At 44.2% G+C, this 21,925-nt stretch overlaps 1 protein-coding gene across 4 annotated transcripts in view; it reads left to right on the top strand.

The window, feature by feature from the left end:
• The first annotated feature begins 5,129 nt into the window (after positions 1–5,129).
• Positions 5,130–21,925, top strand: part of RCAN3 (RCAN family member 3) — a 40,136-nt gene continuing 23,340 nt past the window's right edge. For 2 of the 4 annotated variants that reach the window (XM_021095555.2, XM_084963377.1), the window contains exons 1-2: positions 5,130–5,382; positions 14,969–15,220. In XM_021095555.2, coding sequence (XP_020951214.1) covers positions 14,972–15,220 — 249 coding nt within the window. In that variant the 5' untranslated portion in view covers positions 5,130–5,382; positions 14,969–14,971. The remainder of the gene's footprint in view (positions 5,383–14,968; positions 15,221–21,925) is intronic. The other 2 variants (XM_021095553.2, XM_084963376.1) reach the window with 1 other exon arrangement.

Here is a 21,925-nt window from a genome sequence, read left to right on the forward strand (position 1 = left end):
TTTATGGCTGTGTAGTATTCCATTGTTTGAATGGAACTGATTGCTTCATTTGTTTATCCATTCTTCTTTGGATGGACATCTAGAATATTTCAGTTTGGGGATATCATGAATAAAGATGTTAAAAGTATTCTTACACAACCTCCTCTTTGAGCCTTTGCTGACATTTCTCTTGAATGTATATCTAGGAGTGGAATTTCTTTCTTTCTTTTTGTGTGTGTGTGTGTGGGCTTTTTAGGGCCGCACCTGTAGCATATAGAAGTTCCCAGGCTAGGGGTCGAATCAGAGCTGCAGTTGCCAGCCTATGCCAGAGCTACAGCAACTCGGGATCTGAGCCTCATCTGAGACCCACTCCACAGCTCACAGCAACGCTGGATGCTTTACCCACTGAGCAAGGACAGGAATTGTGAACCCACATTCTCACAGACACTATGTTGGGTTCTTAACCCACAGAGCCACAATGGGAACTCCTAAAAGTGGAATTTCTGAATCTCAGGGTTGGGGTACATTTAGCTTGAAAAACTGGCATATAGTTTCCAAAAATTGGTAGCCTCTTTTTACATTCTACCAGCAACACTGGAGTGTAAGATGGAGATCTTTTATCATTTCTACGAATTTCACGGCACAAACCTAACACGGATTTTTCAAAATATCCTTTTAAGACTACTCAAATGAGAATAACAATCTAAAATGAGATCGCCAGTCTGGAAATTCTCCTGCAAAGCAAGAGATGAACGCCTCAGGATCTGAAGCATTATCTGACAGGTCCTACTTAAGTTTTTCAGGACAGCAAAATGCTTATCAACCTGGGCACATGGGTTGAGCCACAGGGATCAGTTTCTCTCTCTTTTTTTTTCTCTGCCTGTAACTCAAATCTCACAATGGTGAGGAGAAGAAGGAGGGAGTGTTAGACACGTGAAACTACAGGAGTTCCCGCTGTGGCGCAACAGGATCAGCAGTGTCTTGGGATCGCTGGGACGCAGGTTCGATCCCTGGCCAGGAACAGTGGGTTAAGGCTCCGCTGTTGCCACAGCCACAGCTTAGGTCGAGGAGTTCCCGTCGTGACGTAGTGGTTGGCGAATCCGACTAGGAACCATGAGGTTGCGGGTTCGGTCCCTGCCCTTGCTCAGTGGGTTGATGATCCGGCGTTGCCGTGAGCTGTGGTGTAGGTTGCAGACGCGGCTCGGATCCTGCGTTGCTGTGGCTGTGGCATAGGCCAGTGGCTACAGCTCCGATTCGACCCCTAGCCTGGGAACCTCTGTATGCCGCAGGAGCGGCCCAAAGAAATAGAAAAAAAAAAAAAAAAAAAAAGACACAGCTTAGGTCGAGACTGCGGCTCAGATCTGATTCCTGGCCCAGAAACTCCATATGCCAAGCGGAGGCCAAAAAGAAAAAAAGAACGAAAGAAATGTGAAATTACAGAAAGTTCATTCATAACAAGCATTTATTACACATGTGGATACAATGATAAGAGGGAAGATGTGGAAGATTCCACTCATGTAGTTCACAACCTCGTTAATGGATACAAGATGACACCTCCTCTTCCGCCCGCGCTATAAAGATTGATGTTATTTAAAAAAAAAAAAAAGATATTCCCTGGTGGCCCAGTGGTTAAGGATTTGGCATTGTCACCGCTGGCTCGGGTTCAATCCCTGGACTGGGAAATTCTGCACACCATGAGCGCAGCCAAAAAAAAAAAAAAAAAAAAAAAGATTGATGTTCTGAATTCTGCCCTCTGCCCTTTTTGTGTTTTTCCCCACATGCTCCTCCTGGGCCATCTCACCTGAGACAGTGATTTCCACCACCCAGCACATCTCCTTCCACAATCACTACGCGTGGTCTGAGCCCACTGCTAGGCTCCAGACCTATTTCTTCCAGCTGCTTCCGTCCCAACTCCTCTCTAAGGCTCATAACTTATGTATAATTCATCAGTAAATTTTGTAAACTTTTCCCTTTAAATATCAGAAACATACTATTTTTTTCACCACTTCCTTCCCTATAACCCTTGTCCGAGCCATGGTCATCTCTAGTCTGCTTTACTGCAACAGCTCTCCCAAACTCCCAAACCAGCATCGCTATCTTATCGATGTAGGCTGCTCTTCATTCATTTCCCTGTCTTTCAGTAACAGAAACTTGAATTATCTTTGGTGACTGTAACCACCAGGATTCCAGCAGAAGATTAATCCAAGGTGAGTTTGGTAAAGGTTATAAACAAATGTGTGGGCAGGGTTGAAGGAAATAAGAAGGAACAATGGTCTTATGTGCTGAGGCTGCCAGCAGGAGGGAGCTATTACCACTTCTAGGCCAAGAGAAGGGAGACTTTACCAGAACCAGGAGATGGACCTGTATGAAGAGGGGCAGTAGAAGCCAACCTGCAGTGACCCAGCAGGGAAAGGGCCTGTGGAGTAATAATAATAATAATACCTTTGTAGTTCCCGCAGTGGCTCAGCAGAAATGAAACTGACTAGCATCCATGAGGACACAGGTTCAATCCCTGGCCTCGATCAGTAGGTTAAGGATCCAGGGTTGCCATGAGCTGTGGTGTAGGTAGCAGACATGGCTCAGACCCAGTGTTGTTGTGGCTGTGGCATAGGCCGGCAGTTGTAGCTCTGATTTGACCCCTAGCCTGGGAACCTCCATATGCCATGGATGTGGCCCTAAAAAGAAAAAAAGGAGGGGGCGCGACCATACCTTAGCTCTAAAGGTTAGCACATGACCCTCAATCTGGGCTGTCAGAATATTCCATACCCCTTCTGAAGAGAGTGGCTTAATGATGCACAAGTAACTCAAGTTAAACTAACAAAATGAAGTCCTGGGACTTTTATGGATAGCATTGAAAAAAAGGAACTGTCTTTCCTTTTTCTCAAAGGATAAGATCTGAGGTTGTAAGCAGTAATTCTGCCATCTCATGGGGAAAGGTAGCCTAAGATTAAATTCAACACATTGGAAAATAGCGTTATGAAATGGAGAACAAAGACTAAATCCTGATGTCATACTTTTAAGCTCCTAGATCAAGCCATGCCTGAAGCCCCCAAATTTTCTGAGTTACAGAAGTCAATGAATTCCAACTGTTGTTTAACCCAGTTCGAGTGATGTACCGCATACAGAAAAAAATATCTTTCAAATAATATTTAATACTTAACCCAAAGACCAATGCAAAGGCATACCTATATATCTCTAAATATGCTTTTTTTCCCCCCTGTGGAATGCCCTTTTCCATATTCTCCACCTAGAAATATCCTTTTAATGTAAAGCCTTCCCTCAGTTTTCCACGCAGAATTGCTCTCTTCTGCTGCCATTTTGTCAGTATTTTGCAAATGCCTCTATTGGTGTATATCCCAAATGGTTTCACAATTAGTGGTTTGCGTAATGTATACATGTAAGGATAACCTGACCCCCTTACTGTACAGTGGGAAAATAAAAAAATTATTAATAATAATAAAAAAAAAACAATTAGTGGTTTGCTTCTCTGTCTTCCCTATCTGTGAGTTCCTAAAGGGGTAGATTTGTGTGGCCCTTACCCTTGCAAGCCCAGTACCCAGCATAAGGCTTAATACCTCAGGGACGTCCTGAGTTAAACAAAGCTAAACCAGTCTTTTAACTTTAGGACGTCCCAGAAGCACTTCTGTGTTAAGATGCACTATGGATCCCAAGCAGGGGTACAGAATGCAGCAGTCTCCAAACTCATTTGACCCAAAAAACTCAATTTTTGCAGAAGTTGCTGTACTCAAGAAATGTAGAGAGGAAAATTTACTGTGGTTCTTAGGATGACCTTAACTCAAGAAGCAGCTCTTAGTAAACATTTGAGTGAAAGGGAGTCCTTGGTGGGGAGCAAAGGGCAACAGAGATGGAAACAGCAGAAACAAGAGAAGCAGTAAACAGGAAGCAAGAGGGGTGATCCACTGGACCTGTCTCTGTGACTGTGCCAGGTCAACTGCTAAAGAGTGACCGTAATGCAACTGCTTCGTTAGTCTAAACCTCACAGACATTAGACGTATTTTACAGACTTTAACCCTTCTTCCTGACCCAGATCCCAGGTACTGAGTGCCTGACAGCACTGACATTGACCTTCAGTTTGCTTCACTTTGCCTCAGAGGGGGCTATGTGTGAGAGATCAGAGCTGATTTTCTTCTAAATGCACACCCTTAAGACAAATTCCTTTCCTGTTCTGTGCCTCTGTTTCCTTGTCCGGGAACTAAGGGGACACAGGCTCCCTTCCAAGCTTGGCTCAGGTACCTTGTAAGAAAAATAATAATAAATTTTCTAAAAAAGAAAAGGAAGCCCCAGTCCTACTACTGTAACTTTGGACAACTCATTGAACAGCTTAGGCCCTTCGTCTTTCTGTTGGTAAAATAGGCATAATTATGCCCTACTGTCTTCCAAGGCTTCTCAGAGAAGCAAGCAAGACCGCCCTGAAACTATTCTGCAAACGGGAAATAAGCATTAGAAATGTAAATATTATTAGCATTGTACAAACGATGAAGAGGAGGGGTGGGTGGAGGCAGCAAAATCCGATAGTGGTTCAGGACCCAGGATAAGGAATAGCACCCACTCCGATGCAACCTACAGCTCAGCCCCCTAACTAGCTGCCTCTCCTCGGGCAATTAAGCACTTGGGCGCCCTGCTCATCTATAAAAGGAGGATAATGACGTTCGGTTCGCTGGTTGCTGTGAGGTTAAACGAGGTAAATCTTGCAAAGCACGCGGTGCAGTGTACATAGTAGCTGGCCCTCAGTAAACGTTCATATTCCTACTCCTTGCGACGACACAATGGGGCCAGGCAGGAAAAGGAGCTAAGCTATTTCTAGTCATGGCGCAAGACAAGAAGATACCCAAAGGTCCCGTCGTCGGGGGCACCTAAAGAATCCGCCCTACGACAACCGCCCAAGCCCCTCACAAGCCTGTAAAGAGAAAACCCCAGGCTGCGTGCCAAGTGCGCGCGCGCGCGCGCGCGAGCGCGGCTAGACCTTCTCCCGCGGCCCCCCCCGCCCCCGCCAGCCCCACGGCGGCACGCGAGAGGCGGGGCCGCTTCCTGCCGGCGTCTGGGCCCCCGCACGCCCCCCGGCGGCCGACCTCGGGCGCCTGCGCTGCGCGGGCTCGCCGGAGGCGGAGGCGGAGGCGGGGCGGAGCCGCGCGGAGCCGGGCGGGCGCGGCGCCGGCCGCTTTTCTTGCCTAGACGCCGCTCGCGCCCCCGCCAAGGCGGCAGCTCCCGCCGGCGTCGAGGGCGTGGCGGCGAGGCTGCTGGCGGCCGGCGCGGCACCGACTCTTACCCCGCTGGCGTCCGCTGCGCCTCCCCAGGACCGGACCTTCGTGGCTCCTTGGACACTTTGCAGCGCGTCCGGCCTCTCCCTGCCTTCCTGCCTTCCTGCGCCCGCCATGCGCGCAGGTGAGTCTCCCCTTCGCAGGGTGGGGCCGGCGCCTGCTTCTCCGAGCAGGCTCAGCAGCCGGCACTGGGGAGGGTGGGGGGCATCGCGTGCAGAAAGTTAAAAAAAAAAAAAAAGGAAAGAAAAAAAAAAAGAAACGGTCCACAGGTGCCCGGGATGGGTGGGCGCTCCTGTGCCCCATACTTCAGAGATGCTGCGCCTTTGCCACCCAGGTTCAGCCCCTCTCGCGTCCAGGGTCTTCTCTGGCAGCTCTGGTGTGGTGTCTTAGAAAACAAACCTAGAAAAATGTTCTCTCTCCCAACACCTGTTTGACTTTTGAAAAGCTGAAGGCCCAACCTGCTCCTGAAAGCAGAAGGGTGCGGTCAGTAAAAAAAAAAACAAAAAACAAAACAAGGGTGGCCAGAAGTTGGAAGCCCTCCTTTTTTTTCTTGCTCTCCTTTCTCCGTGATGCCCAGGTAACCATCGTATGACCTATTCGATAACTTCTTGAAACTTGTCTGTCTGCTCCGTTTACTGCCTGGACCCATGGAGCAAGAGTGGTCTGTTTTCGGGTTGCCTCGTCCCAGCTTCCGTGCAGAATCAGATCGTCTCCTTCAGGGATTAGGAGTCTAGAGTAGGAAGCAGTTCAGATCCGTGTTGCAGATACAGACTGGGATTGTTAAAAGTGATGTTTCGGTGTAGTGCTCAAAGCCAAAAGTATTCGCTTCCTCTTTTTGAAAGTTACCTAGCACACCACGTTTATTTGAACTTTTAATAGAGGTCTCTGCTTTTCCTGCAAGTCTCTGATGTACCATTTGATGGGAGAAGCGATTTACTTATTTGTAGCTCTGATTACATAGGATTTAAAATGATTAATTTTAAGACTGTTCCATTAGCTCCGGTTCAGCATACTAAATTATAAAAACACAGTATTGAGACTCAGAATATAGATGTTTGTGGTATAACACAAGTTCATGCTTTTTGGTGGGGATTTTATATTGCTTTTCTAGACATAGACTTGATGCAGGTGGATGGTGAAAGGCCTGTAAACTCAGAGGCCCGTCTTTAGCCATGCTGTCAGCGTTATGTTTTAGCACTTGGGAAATCTTTTCTTTGAAGAGATTCCAGTGGTTTTCAGAAACCCAAGATTTTTCCCCACAATGGAATTGTCACATTTGTAAAGCTTTTAAACATGCGCCCATTAAGGGTTATGAATCAGTCTAAATTTTGTATGGTACTAGCCGGTATATGTTGGTTGAAAAATTTGGGTGAAACATCATGAAAAACAGTACGATTTGCAAATCCATTAGGCTGAAGCCTGTAAGACAATGGGAGCTCTGAAGTTCAACATCATTTGTTATTTAGACCCAAATGACCACAGAAGGTGGAGGTCAGACAGTGGATCTCCACTTTTCCTCCAGAATGTAGAGATGATAGTGAAGGGCAATGAATTACCTATGGCAAAACAAATAGCGTCAATCTTTATATCTCTACTTCAATTATACTTTTTTTTTTTTTTTTTTTTGTCTTTTTGCTATTTCTTTGGGCCGCTCCCACGGCATATGGAGGTTCCCAGGCTAGGGGTCGAATCGGAGCTGTAGCCACCGGCCTACACCAGAGCCACAGCAACTCGGGATCCGAGCCGCGTCTGCAACCTACACCACAGCTCACGGCAATGCCAGATCATTAACCCACTGAGCAAGGGCAGAGACCGAACCCGCAACCTCATGGTTCCTAGTCGGATTCGTTAACCACTGCGCCACGACGGGAACTCCCCAATTATACTTTAAAACCTATTGTTTTCATGTGTTCTGACAGTTGGTTTTCGTTATTTCTCTCTCTGCTGACAAGTACTTCACTGAACCTCAATAATTATAATAGGACCAATTCTAGATTATCTGTGAAAAGAGGGAATAGGTCATTGAAACATAGGAGATTCAAAAATCTAATTTTTACCTATTTTGCTTTACGCTTGCACCATTTTTTTTTTTTTTTTTTTCTTTTACCACAGCTACTAAAAAGTCTAAGGTTCTGCCTGTAACTGGTGAATGAGGAGGATGGAGAAGAGAGAGAGGCTGGCTTGCTGCCTATTAGGAACCCCCCACATTGAAAATCCTGAGAGTTGTTTTGTTTTTGTTTTTGTTTTTAAAGAGAAACTTAGTCTAAATTTATAATTTAGAGGTTTGGGGGTTGTGGGATGGAAATCCTGTGAAATTGGATTGTGATGATCATTATACAACTACAGATGTGATAAAATAAATAATAAAATAAAAAAGAAGTTTTGGGGGTTTTGTTTTTGTTTTTCTTTTGGCCACACTCTTGACATGCAGAAGTTCCTGGGCCAGGGATCAAACCTGTGCCACAGGCTTAACCAGAGCCACAGCAGTGACAATGCTAGGTCCTTAACCCACTGAACAGTGAGGGAACTCCTGTAATTTAGGAATTTTTAAAAGGAATTTTTTTTCGGCATTCCCATTATTTCATTAGTGAATTAAATTTTTTTTTTTTTACTGATTTACAATGTTAGTTTCTAGTATACAGCAAAGTGTGTCAGTTATACATATATATTCTTTTTCATATTCTTTTCCATTATGGTGTACTATAGGATACTGATTATATAATTCCCTGTGCCATGCAATAGGACCTTGTTTATCCTTAAAAAGGATTTAGTAGTTCAACAGCATCTGTGAGTATTTTCCTTTTTTTTTTTTTTTAAATGTAAGAGAACAAACGTAGTATTAAAAGCCAAATGAGTTTTCCACGGTTATTCAGCAGGACACTTGTAGAACTGGAAATGGGTACTCGTTTGCTTACAGTATTGATCAGTAGCATTTTGAGCACATCAATAAAAATAATAAAGTGCATCTAGCTAAGGTATTTTAAATATTCACCAAGTTGAGAAGCATACTGTTTTGGAATTTTTTTTTTTTAAATCCTGGAGGATGGGAGTTCCCATTGTGGCTCAGCGGTACCAAACCCAACTAGTATCCATGAGGATGCAGGTTTGATTCCTGGCCTCACTCAGTGGGTTAAGGATCTGGTGTTGCCATGAGCTGTGGTGTAGGTTATGGATGAGGCTTGGATCCACCATTGCCATGGCTGTGGTGTAGGCCAGCAGCTTCAGCTCCAATTTGACCCCTCGCCTGGGAACTTCCATAGGTCGCAGGTGAGAGCCTAAAAAGCAAAGGAAAAACACATCCTGGAGGAGTAGGAGGAATTTATCTTCTCCTGATCAGAATTTAAAGTGCAAAGGCAAACCTGCGTGCTTGACAGTTTGTCTTGATGAATTACTTTTGTCACAAGGCTTGTAGCAGAGCAGATGGTCATGCTCCTTGGAGTTTTCCACTCATTTGATGTTTCCATGAAGAAACAATTTGCCAGAAGCCAGCCACAGCCACAGTTGCACTGGAAATGATGCTAAACCCTGATTAACACAGACCTTTGCTTTAGCGAAGCTGCTGGATATTGGTTCAGCCCTCTGCAGCCCTTTCCATTGAACCAGTCAATATTTCCCCGAGTTAATAAACTGAGAGACGTGTAGTCTTAGAGGAGTTGGAGGGAGGCAGAGTTAGCAACAACTCCAGTAATAGCAGCGTAGAAGGGTTGCACTTTTTTTTTCTTTGCCTTACTAAAACCAAACTGCTTTTTAAGTACCAGCTGAGTTACCTTATAAGCCTATTTCTTTACAGATGTGCTAGGATTGTTTTTCCACTTGCTGACTCTGATCATGTCGCTCTATTCAAATCTAGCTGCATTTATGATTTCAGAAAATCATGAAATTGTTGACGATGTTGACTTAAGCTATGTCCCCAAAAAATCTCAGGGCAAGCCTTTAGCATGAAAACCATTATCTGAAAGATAATGTCTCTAATATTGTGTGCGCTGAATCACAGCATAAAATTCTTTGAGGCCCTTAAAAAGTGTACCACGTGCTCTTTCCAGCTAGCTCTGTTTTTAAATCTTTAAGTGATTTCATACTGGAGCCATGTTACTACTGCCAGTGGTTGTTCTGGAGCTGATTTTATTGATAGGTCTGTGACTGAACAGTTTGCTTAAAATGATACAAAGTGTTAGTTTAATTTTTGTATCCTTTTTGTTGCCTGGAATTAGATCATTTGGGTGTGTATTTTTCTCATTTTGTTCTTTTAATATAAACTCCCCCAAGGTTCTGATATCATTGGGATCCTTTAAACCCAACAGTACATTGACATAGATTGTGCCTGTGTAAATGTAATTAGTTACTGAGCACCAGCTATATGCAAGGCATCATTCTGAGCACTTAGTGTGTATTCTCGTTTAATATTTCTCACAGCCTTACTGGATAAGGAGTATTGTTATGCCCATTTTATAGCTGAGGAAACAGAAAAGGAGGCAAAATAATTATATTTACCTAATATAAAGTACTGGGGGTGGGGAGCAGAGTTTAAATCCAAAAAAGTCTGATTATGGAGCCTGAATCTCTCTGAGATAGACTGTTGAAACTTGTTTTTATTTTATTTTATCTTATTTTTTGTCTTTTTGCCTTTTCTGGGGCCGCTCCCTCAGCATATGGAAGTTCCCAGGCTAGGGGTCCAATCAGAGCTGTAGCCGCTGGCCTACGCCAGAGCCACAGCAATGTGGGATCCAAGCTGTGTCTGCAGTCTACACCACAGCTCACGGCAACGCCAGATCCTTAACCCACTGAGCAAGGCCAGGGATCGAACCCTCGACCTCATGGTTCCTAGTCAGATTCGTTAACCACTGAGCCACGATGGGAACTCCTGAAACTTGATTTTAGTTAACTGTGGTATTTCATCAATCCATCCTTTTAAAGCGTATCAAATATATAGTAATGTATAAGTGAAGAAAATGTAGCAATGCTATAAAGATGATTGAGCTATCTTGGGAGAAAAGGCAAATACTTTAGCAATAGTATAAAAAAATCAAAGGGAAAATACCTCTAAAGGTATTATAGGGGATAACTGACAAAATCTGAAAATAGACTGATTTAGATAATAGGATTATATCAATATTGAATTCATTGGTTTTTATATAAGAAAATGATCTTGTTCTTTTTTTTTTTTTTTTAAGGGCTGCACCTGCGGCATATGGAGGTTCCCGGCTAGGGGTTGAATCAGAGCTCTAGCTGCCAGCCTATGCCACAGCTACAGCAACACCAGATCTGAGCCGTGTCTGTGACGTACACCACAGCTCATGGCAACGCCAGATCCTTAACCCATTGAGTGAGGCCAGGGATCGAACCTGCGTCCTCATGGATACTAGTCAGGTTTGTTTCCGCTGAGCCATGATAGGAATTCCCCTGATCTTGTTCTTATTCACCAAAGTATTTGAGAGTAAAGGGGGCATACTTTATCTTAGTCCCAGTGGTTTGGGGGGAAAAATGTATATGTGAAAAAATGAGAGGATGATTTTTAAAATGGGCTAAAATGTAGGTCATTGGTAAGTAACTCCAGGAAGAAGGGATATGGGAATTCCTTGTACTATTCTTCCAACTTTTCTGTTTGAAATTATAGCAGAAGAAAAATTTACCCCAAAATGAAGATCAAAAACAGGAAATGAAGGTGTAACATTCTAAGAATTTTTTTTTAAGTCAGGTAAAAGATTGTTTCCTGTGCTCTGATTTTTTTTTTTTTTTTTTTTTTTTTTTTGTCTTTTATCTTTTGAGGGCCGCACCCGTGGCATATGGAGGTTTCCAAGCTAAGGGTCTAATCGGAGCTGTAGCCACTGGCCTACACCAGAGCAATGCAGGATCCGAGTTGCATCTGCGACCTACTCCACAGCTCACGGCAACACCAGGTCCTTAACCCACTGAGCGAGGCCAGGGATCGAACCCACAACCTTATGGAGGTTTCCAAGCTAAGGGTCTAATCGGAGCTGTAGCCACTGGCCTACACCACAGCAATGCAGGATCCGAGTTGCATCTGTGACCTACTCCACAGCTCACGGCAACACCAGGTCCTTAACCCACTGAGCGAGGCCAGGGATCGAACCCACAACCTTATGGTTCCTAGTCAAATTTGTTTCCTCTATGCCATGATGGGAACTCTTTTTTTTTTTTTTTTTTTAATTCTTTTTAAAGGTTGAAGGAGGGAACTTGAAACAAACAGAAAATCTCATCAAAAATAGCTTGACTTTTCTCACATTTCTCAAATCAAGCCATTCAGAGCTCCCCAACCCTCCAACCAGGCCCAGTGTTTTCCTCACCTCTTTTCAGTGAGAGGAGGGAGGATTGGCGTCTCCAAGAGAAGAGAGATAAAGACAAGAGAAGAGAGATAAAGACAGCCCAGTCTTCGTGATACCGAAGTTAAATTGCATTGGTTTATATCATCATTTCCCTGCCTCAGCCCTTCAGTGCCATGCTGACACTGATCTTTATGTCATAACTCGGTAACCCTGCTTTCCAGGCAGCCTGGCCCATACCTGCCTCTCTCACTTTGTTTCACGGCATCCCCACCAAACACGGTACACAGTACCCTCTGGCCACGCTGGATCCCGTCGTCTTGCGCCTGCTCACCTTCCTGTCTTCCTGCCTCTGTCTGTGAACTGTTGGCTTCGCCTGGAGGAACCCCCATTCTCTTCCTGCTGAAATTCTGTTCCTCCTTTAAGTCCATCCATAACCTCTTTTGGGAAGCTGCCTCTAATCTCTTGCAGAATTAAATTTTCCTTCGTGCTGCCGTGTCAGAGGGGTAAACACAATGCTATCTGCTCCCGTTCAGCAGTCCTCATTACGCGTATCCTGTGAGCTAGAGACTGTGCCAGGGACGGGGGTTCAGAGGCACTCACACTCTGGTAGCTAGGAGGGATCTGTAAACAAATCATCATAAGTGCATAAGAGAGAAATGAACAAAGTGCTCTGAAAGCTAGGGCTCTGCCTGACAGCTCCCTCTTGAAGAAAAGATGACAATGACAGTCGTAATGAGATATCATTTCTCTGCGCCAAGCCCCAAGCCCCTTTCTGATTGGAGGTTTCTAGCGCAATCGTCTACTTAGAGGAATAAGTTTAAAACAACTGGAGTGGGGAGTTCCTGTCGTGGCTCAGTGGTTAATGAACCCAACTAGGAACCATGAGGTTGCGGGTTCGATCCCTGGCCTTGCTCAGTGGGTTGGGGATCCGGCGTTGCCGTGAGCTGTGGTGTAGGTCGCAGATGCAGCTCGGATCCCGTGTTGCTGTGGCTCTGGTGTAGGCCGGTGGCCACAGCTCCGATTCGACCCCTAGCCTGGGACCCTCCATATGCCGAGGGTGTGGCCCTAGAAAAGGCTAAAAATAAATAAAACAACTGGAGTACCCGTGGGCCACCCAGATAGATAGATTCAATGGAAAGCTCAAAACCCAAGTCTAGATCTCAGGCGAGAGAGGCGGAGCCTGGGTGTAAATCACCGCAGTGATTGTTAGTGCACGAATGCCCGAGGGTCCTGGGGGGCAGAGTCTCTCGGTCGGTTGTGTAGTTTCTCAAACCTCCATCCCCTCCAGTGCCCAAGATTCTGCCCTGGCTTCCCCCTCCACCTTGGTGACATCCTTTCTGCCTTATGAATAGTTGTCTGAATCGAGAGACTGTGTTGCTACACATGTGCTGTGTGTGACCCGCAGGGAAGCAGGAAACCAAGCTGAGACACATGGTTGTGAAGCGGGTGCATGCCCGGGTGTGGATAGAACCACCCAGGAAGGGGAAGATGAGGAAGAGGTTGGGGTTAAACCTCAGAGAGACGGAGCCGTGAAGGGTGGGTGGAGAAAGAGCAGCCAGTGACAGGGAAGGATCGTTGGGGAGGGAGGAGAGGCCGGAGGGCAGGGCCCCCGAGAGGCCCGGCAGTGCGGGGGTGGGCGGGGGTCTCAGCTGCAGACACAGGCTGAGGCCCCAGGAAGCTGTCGCTGTCCCACACAGGCAGTTGCAGCCAGGAAGCGGTGGCAGGGGTCCGGCGGCACCGAGTCCAGGAGTTTCTGGACTGAGTGGATTCCTCCTTCCAGGCGGCTGGCAGGAAGCATGCAGCGGAACAGAGAGGTAGCTGGCGGGGCGGGTCAGCTGCAGAGCGAAGGGTTTCTCTGTGCAAGGCTGGCCCCGGTGGGGCGCGGAGCCTCCAAGTGGCGTGTTTGCTGAGGAGAAGGGATGGGTGGAGCCGGAGAAATTTTTTAAAAGTGTAGGAGCGGCTTAATGGCACAAGGTCCTTTTGGAGTGCTTGGCGTTGTTGAGGAGAAGAAACTCTTTGCTTTGGGGGGAACTCCGTGAGGGTAGCAACAGAGTCGGTCATCTCGTAGCTCCCTGCACTTGGCGTGCAGTAGGCATTTGGAAAATGTTTATGAAAACAAGGAGAGATTTTACTTTTATTTATTCATTTTGTCTTTTTAGGGCCACACCTGCTGCATATGGAAGTTCCCAGGCTAGGGGCCAGCCTCCACCACAGCCACAGCAACACGGGGTTCAAGGCTCATCTGCAACCTACACCACAGCTCACGGCAACACCGGATCCTTAACCCACTGAGCAAGGCCAGGGATCGAACCCACATCCTCATGGATCCTAGTCGGGTTTCTTAACCGCTGAGCCACCAAGGGAACGCTGAGGTTTTACTTTTTACATTTAGTGGAAGTGATATAGTAGAATAACGGGGAAAGAAAATCACTGTTTTCCCTGCTTGATAATAGTGGAATAACAGGGGGGAGAAAAATCACTGTTTTCCCATAATTACATTCTGTACTGTATTCTATATAAGGAATATATTTGCAACTTCATGTTCTTTGAAATAAAAGAGAAAAATCACAAATAAGGTAACACTGAGGTAGTAATAATCATACTACCTTAACTTTTCTGTGCCTGATAGATATGGCTTAAAATCCAGCATCTTGAATGTGTCATGTCAGTGTTATGATGGTGCATGTATGGAGTTCATCAGAAGCGACAAAAATGCGCGTAGATGGTCCCATAGGTTAACCATGAGACGCTGACAGCTCCATGCTTTGGGGTTAAAATTCCTGATTTTTACACATTCAGAAAAAAGGAGATCTTTTTAATTGTCTTCTACGTCCGATTTTCCCTATTAGAAATATTTCTGATATTAGCGAAGACCAACTTTATATAGAACTTTTGTTTCTGCGTCGCTTGGTTCTTTGAGAGCATAGTCAAAAGGAACAAAGCGGTGAAAAACGTAAAGTCAGCTCATCACAGACCGTATTTCAGGATGCAGATGGTGAGTGAACGAGCGTGGGTTTTATTCTGCTGTGCGAGTTCCAGTGTTGTAGACCTAACACCCAAACAAACAGGCGAAGGCAGCTCTGGTTCACATTTTTCTTCCTTCTGCTTGGAAACTGATGTGCGTGTTGATAGTATCTCAGGCTGTATCCCCCACCCCCCACCACACCCCATTTCACTAGAACACTTTGGGCTTCTTTTTTTTTTTTTGGTATTATGCCACTGCTGTTGAAATACCTTGCATAAAGTATGCTAAGCAAATCAAATCAGTATATGTAGAATTCATTTGTGAGGACTCTAATGAGTTGATTGATCTTTCCTGAGTAAAATTGTGTCATTTGATGATTGCTGTCTTGAGAATTGATGGGAACATTACTGGGCCTTCAAAGTCTTATCTGTTGTTTTCTTTTTTTTTTTTTTTTTAAACAGTAGATGCCTGGTAGACACCTTAGAACTTTAAAAACGGAAAAGACCTGCTTTGAGGGGACAGTGCTGAGGGACACTATGAAATCTTGGAGTGATAGCCAGTCAGATCTCTGTAGCAGTGACCAAGAGGAAGAAGACATGATTTTTGGTGAAAATGAAGAGGATTTGGAAGAGATGATGGATTTAAGTGACCTGCCTACCTCCCTTTTTGCGTGCAGCGTCCATGAAGCAGTGTTTGAGGTGCAGGAGCAGAAGGTAGGCGTATATCCTCCCGTTCCCTGCCTTTGGTGCTGTGTCGAATGTGGGTGGATTTGGGGAACCAGCAGATGGCTGCCTGTTTGCAAAGTTGGTTCTTGGATCCATGACAGGTGGAGAAGGGTGCACCAAACTTTAGACATTGCTGCAGCCTTTTTAGTGTGTTTTATGAGAACATTAGTCTGCAACAGATAGGAAGTAATTAAATTTAAGTATTTAATATTTCCCTGCAGATAGGGGGAGAGGCACTGGTTTATAGTGAACCCTGCATCAGTTTTTATTGAGTTCATCCATTTATTCCTTCAGTCATTCATTTTCGGAGCCTGTGGTTAAAGAAAAGCTAAGTGATTTTTAACCCTGCTTCCTATTACTTGGAAGTGAATTCACAAAAGAAGGAATTATTTTAAACCTTTTTCTGGGGCTAATTATATAATCAGGACTCTTCATGCTTTCATGTTAACAGAGTTGTTCGTATTTCTTGTTTTACTTTCTACAAGCTGACTGGGGCAAAATGATTGAATTTGTTTTTTTAAAGGTTCATCTTCTTTAGCTCATTTATTATTTACCTGGAAAAAGAGATTGTGTGGTTTGTTTTCTCTTTTCCATCATGACCTCACTAAAGCCTGAGGCTCTTGTGAAAGTAAAATATTTCTGCCATTGGTGTGAACTTTGCATGTGTTCTAAGACTTTTTTTTCAAAATCCCATCATGATCCCTTTTAATTTGCTATCTCTACCCTCGAAGTACTTTCCTTCCAGCGGAAAGGACTCTTGTGGAGCAGAACTCAATATAGCTGGACCCGGTACATACTTGAGTGCCTCTGGTGTGTAAGGCACAACCAAAGTTCCCAGTTGCTTCAGGGGATAGAGCAGGAATTTAAAGGGCTTCTGCTTCAGAGAGCTTCCTGCCCTGCGGTGGAGTTAAGTAAATTATGTTCCATGGAATACTAGTGCCTTTAGAGACGCTTCAAAGTACTGAGGTATCAAAGGAGAGAGGATCACAGCCAGATGGAGAGAGAGATCTTCCAGGGGATGGCATTTCACAAGAGCTCTGTGAGTCAGGAAGGGGTTTAGCAGGAGAGGGAAAGGACATTCCAGCCAAAGGGAACAGAATGAGCAAAAGAGCCAAATCAGGAGAGCATGGACCACTCACTTTGGGGAGTAGCAAGCAGTTCAGTGTGGCAGGAGCAGAAATGAGAGGGAGCCAAAGAGAAATGGGGCTGGAAAAGTGAGGGTGGAGCATCCTGCAGACTCGCCCTTCTGTGGTCAGTAGTCTCTGAGCAAAGGCGTGACGGAGTCACACATCAGGAAGGGCTGAGTGGTGGCAGAAGAGCCAGAAGCAGGGGCCTGCTGGGGTGCTTTTGCGGGAAACCAGCCTAGAGATGCAAAGACCTGGAAGGGGAGCAGGAGAGGGTGGCAGCTCCCGGGTTTGTACCCTTTGGGGTTGTGTTCATGTACAAATGCCATTTACTTTCCCAAGTTCAGTCACAGTGTAGACATTTTGAAGTCGTGCTTCTCAGCGTTTTAAGAGCTCTGAATTTTCATGTAATAAATAATTACATTAACTTTGTTAGCATGAGAAACCACATGTATTATGAGTTTATCTTAAAGTTAGAAGATTTCTTCAAGAAACCTCAGTCTGGAGTTCCCATTGTGGCTCAGCGGGTTAAGAACCCGATATAGTCTCCGTGAGGATGCAGGTTCGATCCCTGGCCTCACTCAGTGGGTTAAGAAACCTGTGTTTTTGTGGCTGTGGTGTAGGCCTGCAGTTGCAGCTCCAATTCAAACCCTAGTCTGGAAACTTCCATATACCTCAGATGTGGCTGTTAAAAAAAAAAGAAGAAAAAAGAAACTTCACAGTCTTATCTATTCCAACTTTTTCTTTTTTATCTATAGCTTAGGGATTCTTTTTTTTAACTTGCCAAAGTAGTGAATTCTTCTTCTTTTTTTAATATGGCCATGTTAAAAATTTCCAGCATATGAAAGTTCCCAGGCCAGGGATTGAATCTGAGCTGCAGCTGTGACCTATGCCATGGCCATGGCAATGCCGGATCCTTTAACCCACTGTGCCAGGCTGGGGAGTGAACACACGCCTCCTCAGTGACGCAAGCCTCAGCAGTCAGATTCTTAACCCACTGCACCACAGTGGGAACTCCCAAAGTGGTGAATTCTTGGCTTTCATTTTTAAAACCATTTGAGGTTACAGCTAACCTTGATTTATATTAGAAATCATATCAGAAATTCTCGTAACAGTTTAGTGGACTTCATGTTATGCACAGTTCTTACTCATAGTAAATTTTATATAAAAGCTTTCATGGTAATATGAATAGCTGCAGAAAACCTGTTTATGTAGCAAATTATATGTAGATCACTAGGTAGAAAGTATGGGGAGAATCAGATCTTTTCCTTTACGGTTTTCTTCTATCAGTGTCTTGTTTTGCTTTAGTTTCTCCTAGAATAACCTGTTTGTGCAGGTCATCCACATGTGTACCAAAAACAAAGCAAAACAAAAACCACTTCTGATGGATTATGGGCAAAATAATCCTGACTGCAATTAAATGCTGTATATTCAAAAGAACTTTAGTTGTCTTCCTGACTTGGAAAGGTTTTTGTCTTCATAACTTTATAATTGTTGGAGTGAACTTTTACCCTCTTCTGAGTGGTAGACGGAATACCACAGGAACTGTTGCCAAGAAAAGGTGAACCTTCATTTTTGATTTTGCTGGATTTGGGCTCTACATTTTCGTCAGTGTTTCCATAACAGACTGGAAGTTGTCCCAGTGTGAATTTTACTGACCTCTCATTTTTAACCCCAGGGTTCCCTTTCTTAAAATAAGGAAAAATGAAGCAGGCTTCTGATTTGAACGTGAGGGTTTTCAGAATACAATTTAGGTTTGTCTAGTGGGAGAAACTGGACTGTTTTTTCTTTGGGGTTGAGGTCTGTGTGTCTGAAGGGACTCGGTACATGTTGATGCAAAGCCGTATTTCCGATAGGACTGACTTTACCAAGAAGTGCATTTGGCTTTTGGATGAGTCTCGTGGCAAAGCAGCTACTCCTTGTACATAAAACTGTTTCTCCTGACTGCCTCACCATACAACATTTGATTCATTTTCCTACTGACCGTAGCTGGAGAGTGTGTGTGTGTGTGTGTGTGTGTGTGTGTGTGTGTGTGTGTATTTTTTTTTTTTCCATTTCTTGGGCCACTCCCGTGGCATATGGAGGTTCCCAGGCTAGGGGTCCAATCGGAGCTGTAGCTACCAGCCTATACCAGAGCCACAGCAACACGGGATCCAAACTGCATCTGCAACCCACACCACAGCTCACGGCAGTGCCAGATCCTTAACCCACTGAGTGAGGCCAGGGATCGAACCCGCAACCTCATGGTTCCTAGTCGGATTCATTAACCACTGAGCCACACCGAGAACTCCCATAGTTGGAGTGTATTAGGACAATTCTCCTTGCTCTCCTGGTTCTGCCTTTTGATTAGTGACACTTAACAGTTAATGCAGGTCCCAGTAGAGAGCAGTGCCTGCTAAGTGTTTGTTGAGTGAGTGGATTCTGTAAGGTGATTATAGAGGATTAGTGATATAGAGCTATGACGAAGAAACAGACCTGTGAGCTGAGTGAGGTTAATTAGTACGTAGGAGATTCAATCTGAAATTGTAATTTCAGACACACTGGCCCACATTCTTCTGGGATCTGTGTTATCATGTGTACGATATAAAACTTTCTGTCGAGCATTTGGCTTCTATATCCTCTGTTTGAAGAAGAATAGAAAATATTACTTAAGTAAACGCTATTTGGGGATTAACTGAAATATGCTGATTCTCAGATCTAATCAATTGTTAAGTGTTCTGATACAAACTTCCAACTGAAGAAATAAATCTTTTTTTTTTTTTTTTTTTTTTGTCTTTTTGCCATTTCTTGGGCCGCTCCCATGGCATATGGAGGTTCCCAGGCTAGGGGTCTAATCGGAGCTGTAGCCACCGGCCTACACCAGAGCCACAGCAATGCGGGACCTGAGCCGAGTCTGCAACCTACACCACAGCTCACGGCAACGCTGGATCCTTAACCCACTGAGCAAGGCCAGGGATCAAACCTGCAACCTCATGGTTCCTGGCCGGATTCATTAACCACTGTGCCACGACGGAAACTCCAGGAAGAAGTAAATCTTTTGAGGAAAGTAATTTGTTTTAATTTTAGGAATTGAAAAAGACGGATCAAAGGGAAGCATGTTTGTTACAGTGAACTGAATTTTTTTGTTTTGTTTTGTTTTTTCTAGGGCCGCACCCACGGCATATAGAGCTTCCCAGGCTAGGGTCTAATCAGAGCTATAGCTACTGGCCTACACCACAGCCACAGCAATGCCAGATCCGAGCTGTATCTGCCACCTACACCACAGCTCATGGTAACGCTGGATCCTTAACCCACTGAGGGAGCCAAGGATCGAACCTGCAACCTCGTGGTTCCTAGTCAGATTCATTAACCACTGAGCCATGACAGGAACTCTGTGAATTGTATTTTTAACATGCCTAGAACATAAAACATTTTTAGTAAATACTTGTTTCATTGAATCTGTAGTGCCATTCTGGCCAGGAATTAGTAAACATTTAGTTAACTTCAAGGCTAGTTTTAAATACTAGAGAATCATAGAAGTTTAGAGCTAGAAGAAATTCTAGTCAAGCCTCTTCTATAGGGTAACAAAGTATTTGAGCTTGCTTAAGAACTCATTTTTGGAGTTCCCGTCGTGGCGCAGTGGTTAACGAATCCGACTAGGAACCATGAGGTTGCGGGTTCGATCCCTGCCCTTGCTCAGTGGGTTAACGATCCGGCGTTGCCGTGAGCTGTGGTGTAGGTTGCAGACTCGGCTCGGATCCCGCGTTGCTGTGGCTCTGGCGTAGACCGGTGGCTACAGCTCTGATTCGACCCCTAGCCTGGGAACCTCCATATGCCACGGGAGCGGCCCAAGAAATAGCAACAACAAAAGACAAAAGACAAAAAAAAAAAAAAAAAAAAAGAACTCATTTTTCACTTGTACACTGAAAGCTATAAAACATTGCTGCTAAGATGTCAGTACTGCCTAAGCAGTCTGCAGATGTGGTGCAGTCTCTCTCAAAATCCAATGATGTTTCCTGCAGAAATAGAAAAACTCACCCTAAAATTCATAGAATCTCAAGAGACCCCCCAAATAGCCAAAACAATTTTGTAAAAGATTGTAAAAGAACAGAGTTGGAGAACTCAGAGTTTCTGACTTCAAAATTGAATACAAAGCTATAGTAATCAAAGTAGTCTGGTACTTACATGTCAATTATATCTCAATTTAAAAAAAAGCAGAGTGGTACTGGCACAAAGATGGACATACTGACCAGCTGACTACAACAGAGAGTCCAGAAATAAATCCTTACGTAACATATATGGTCACATTGCTTTCAACAAGAATATCAAGACCATACAATGAGAAAAGGTCTTTTCAACAAGTAATGCTGGGAAAACTGGATATCTACATGCAAAAGAATGAAGTTAGACCCTTACCTTACACGCTATACAAAAATTAATTCAAAATGGATCAAAAACCTAAATGTAAGAGCTATAAAACTATAAACTCTCAGAAGACATAGTGAGAAGGCTTCTTGACATTGGATTTGGCGTTTATTGTTTGAGTATGACACCAGAAGCACAGGCAACCATAGAAAAAAATAGATAAATCAGATTTCATCAAAATTGAAAATACGGGAGTTCCCACCATGGCACAGTGGTTAACGAATCTGACTAGGAACCATGAGGTTGCGGGTTCGGTCCCTGCCCTTGCTCAGTGGGTTAACGATCTGGCGTTGCCGTGAGCTGTGGTGTAGGTTGCAGACGCGGCTCGGATCCTGCGTTGCTGTGGCTCTGGCATAGGCTGGTGGCTACAGCTCCCATTCAACCCCTAGCCTGGGAACCTCCATATGCCGCGGGAGCGGCCCAAGAAATAGCAAAAAGACAAAAAATAAAATTAAATTTAAAAAAAATTTGAAAGTACGTGCATCAGTTGACAGTATCCACAGAGTAAAAAGAATGGGAGAAAATATTTTCAAATCATGTACCTGATAAGAGATTAATACTCAGAATATATAAAGAACTCCTAAAATTCAACAAAAACCAAGTTGGGTATGTACAACCCATTGAAAAATGGGCAACAATTTGAATAGACACATTTCTCCAAAGGAGATGTCAAAATGGCCAATAAACACATGAAGGGATGCTCAGCATCACTAATAACTAGGGAAATACAGATCAAATTCACAGTGAGATAACTTCATACCCATCGGGTTGGTGGCTATTATTAAAAACAAAACAAACATTGACAAGGATGTGGAGAAACTGGAACCTTTGTGCATTGCTGGTGGGAACATAAGATGGTATGACTGCTTTGGAAAATGGTATGGCAGTTCTTCAAAAAATGAGGCAAAGAATTACTATATGATCCAGCAGTTTTGCTTCAGGGTGTCTATATACACAGCAGAATGGAAAGCAAGGACTCCAGCAGGTATTTGAACACTAATGATCACAGCAGCAGTTATTCATAGTTGCCAAAAAGTGGAAACAACTCAAATGTCCATCGATGGATAAGTTAATAAAATGCAGTGTATACATATAATAGAATATTATTCAGCCTTAAGAACAAATGAAATTCTGATATATACTACGCCATGGAGGAACTCTGAAA

This window comes from Sus scrofa, chromosome 6 (genome assembly GCF_054392235.1).
Source record: "Sus scrofa isolate SSC_HxYL_T2T_F1_AM1 chromosome 6, Sscrofa_HxYL_maternal_Yorkshire_Landrace_v2.0, whole genome shotgun sequence".
NCBI lineage: Eukaryota > Metazoa > Chordata > Mammalia > Artiodactyla > Suidae > Sus > Sus scrofa.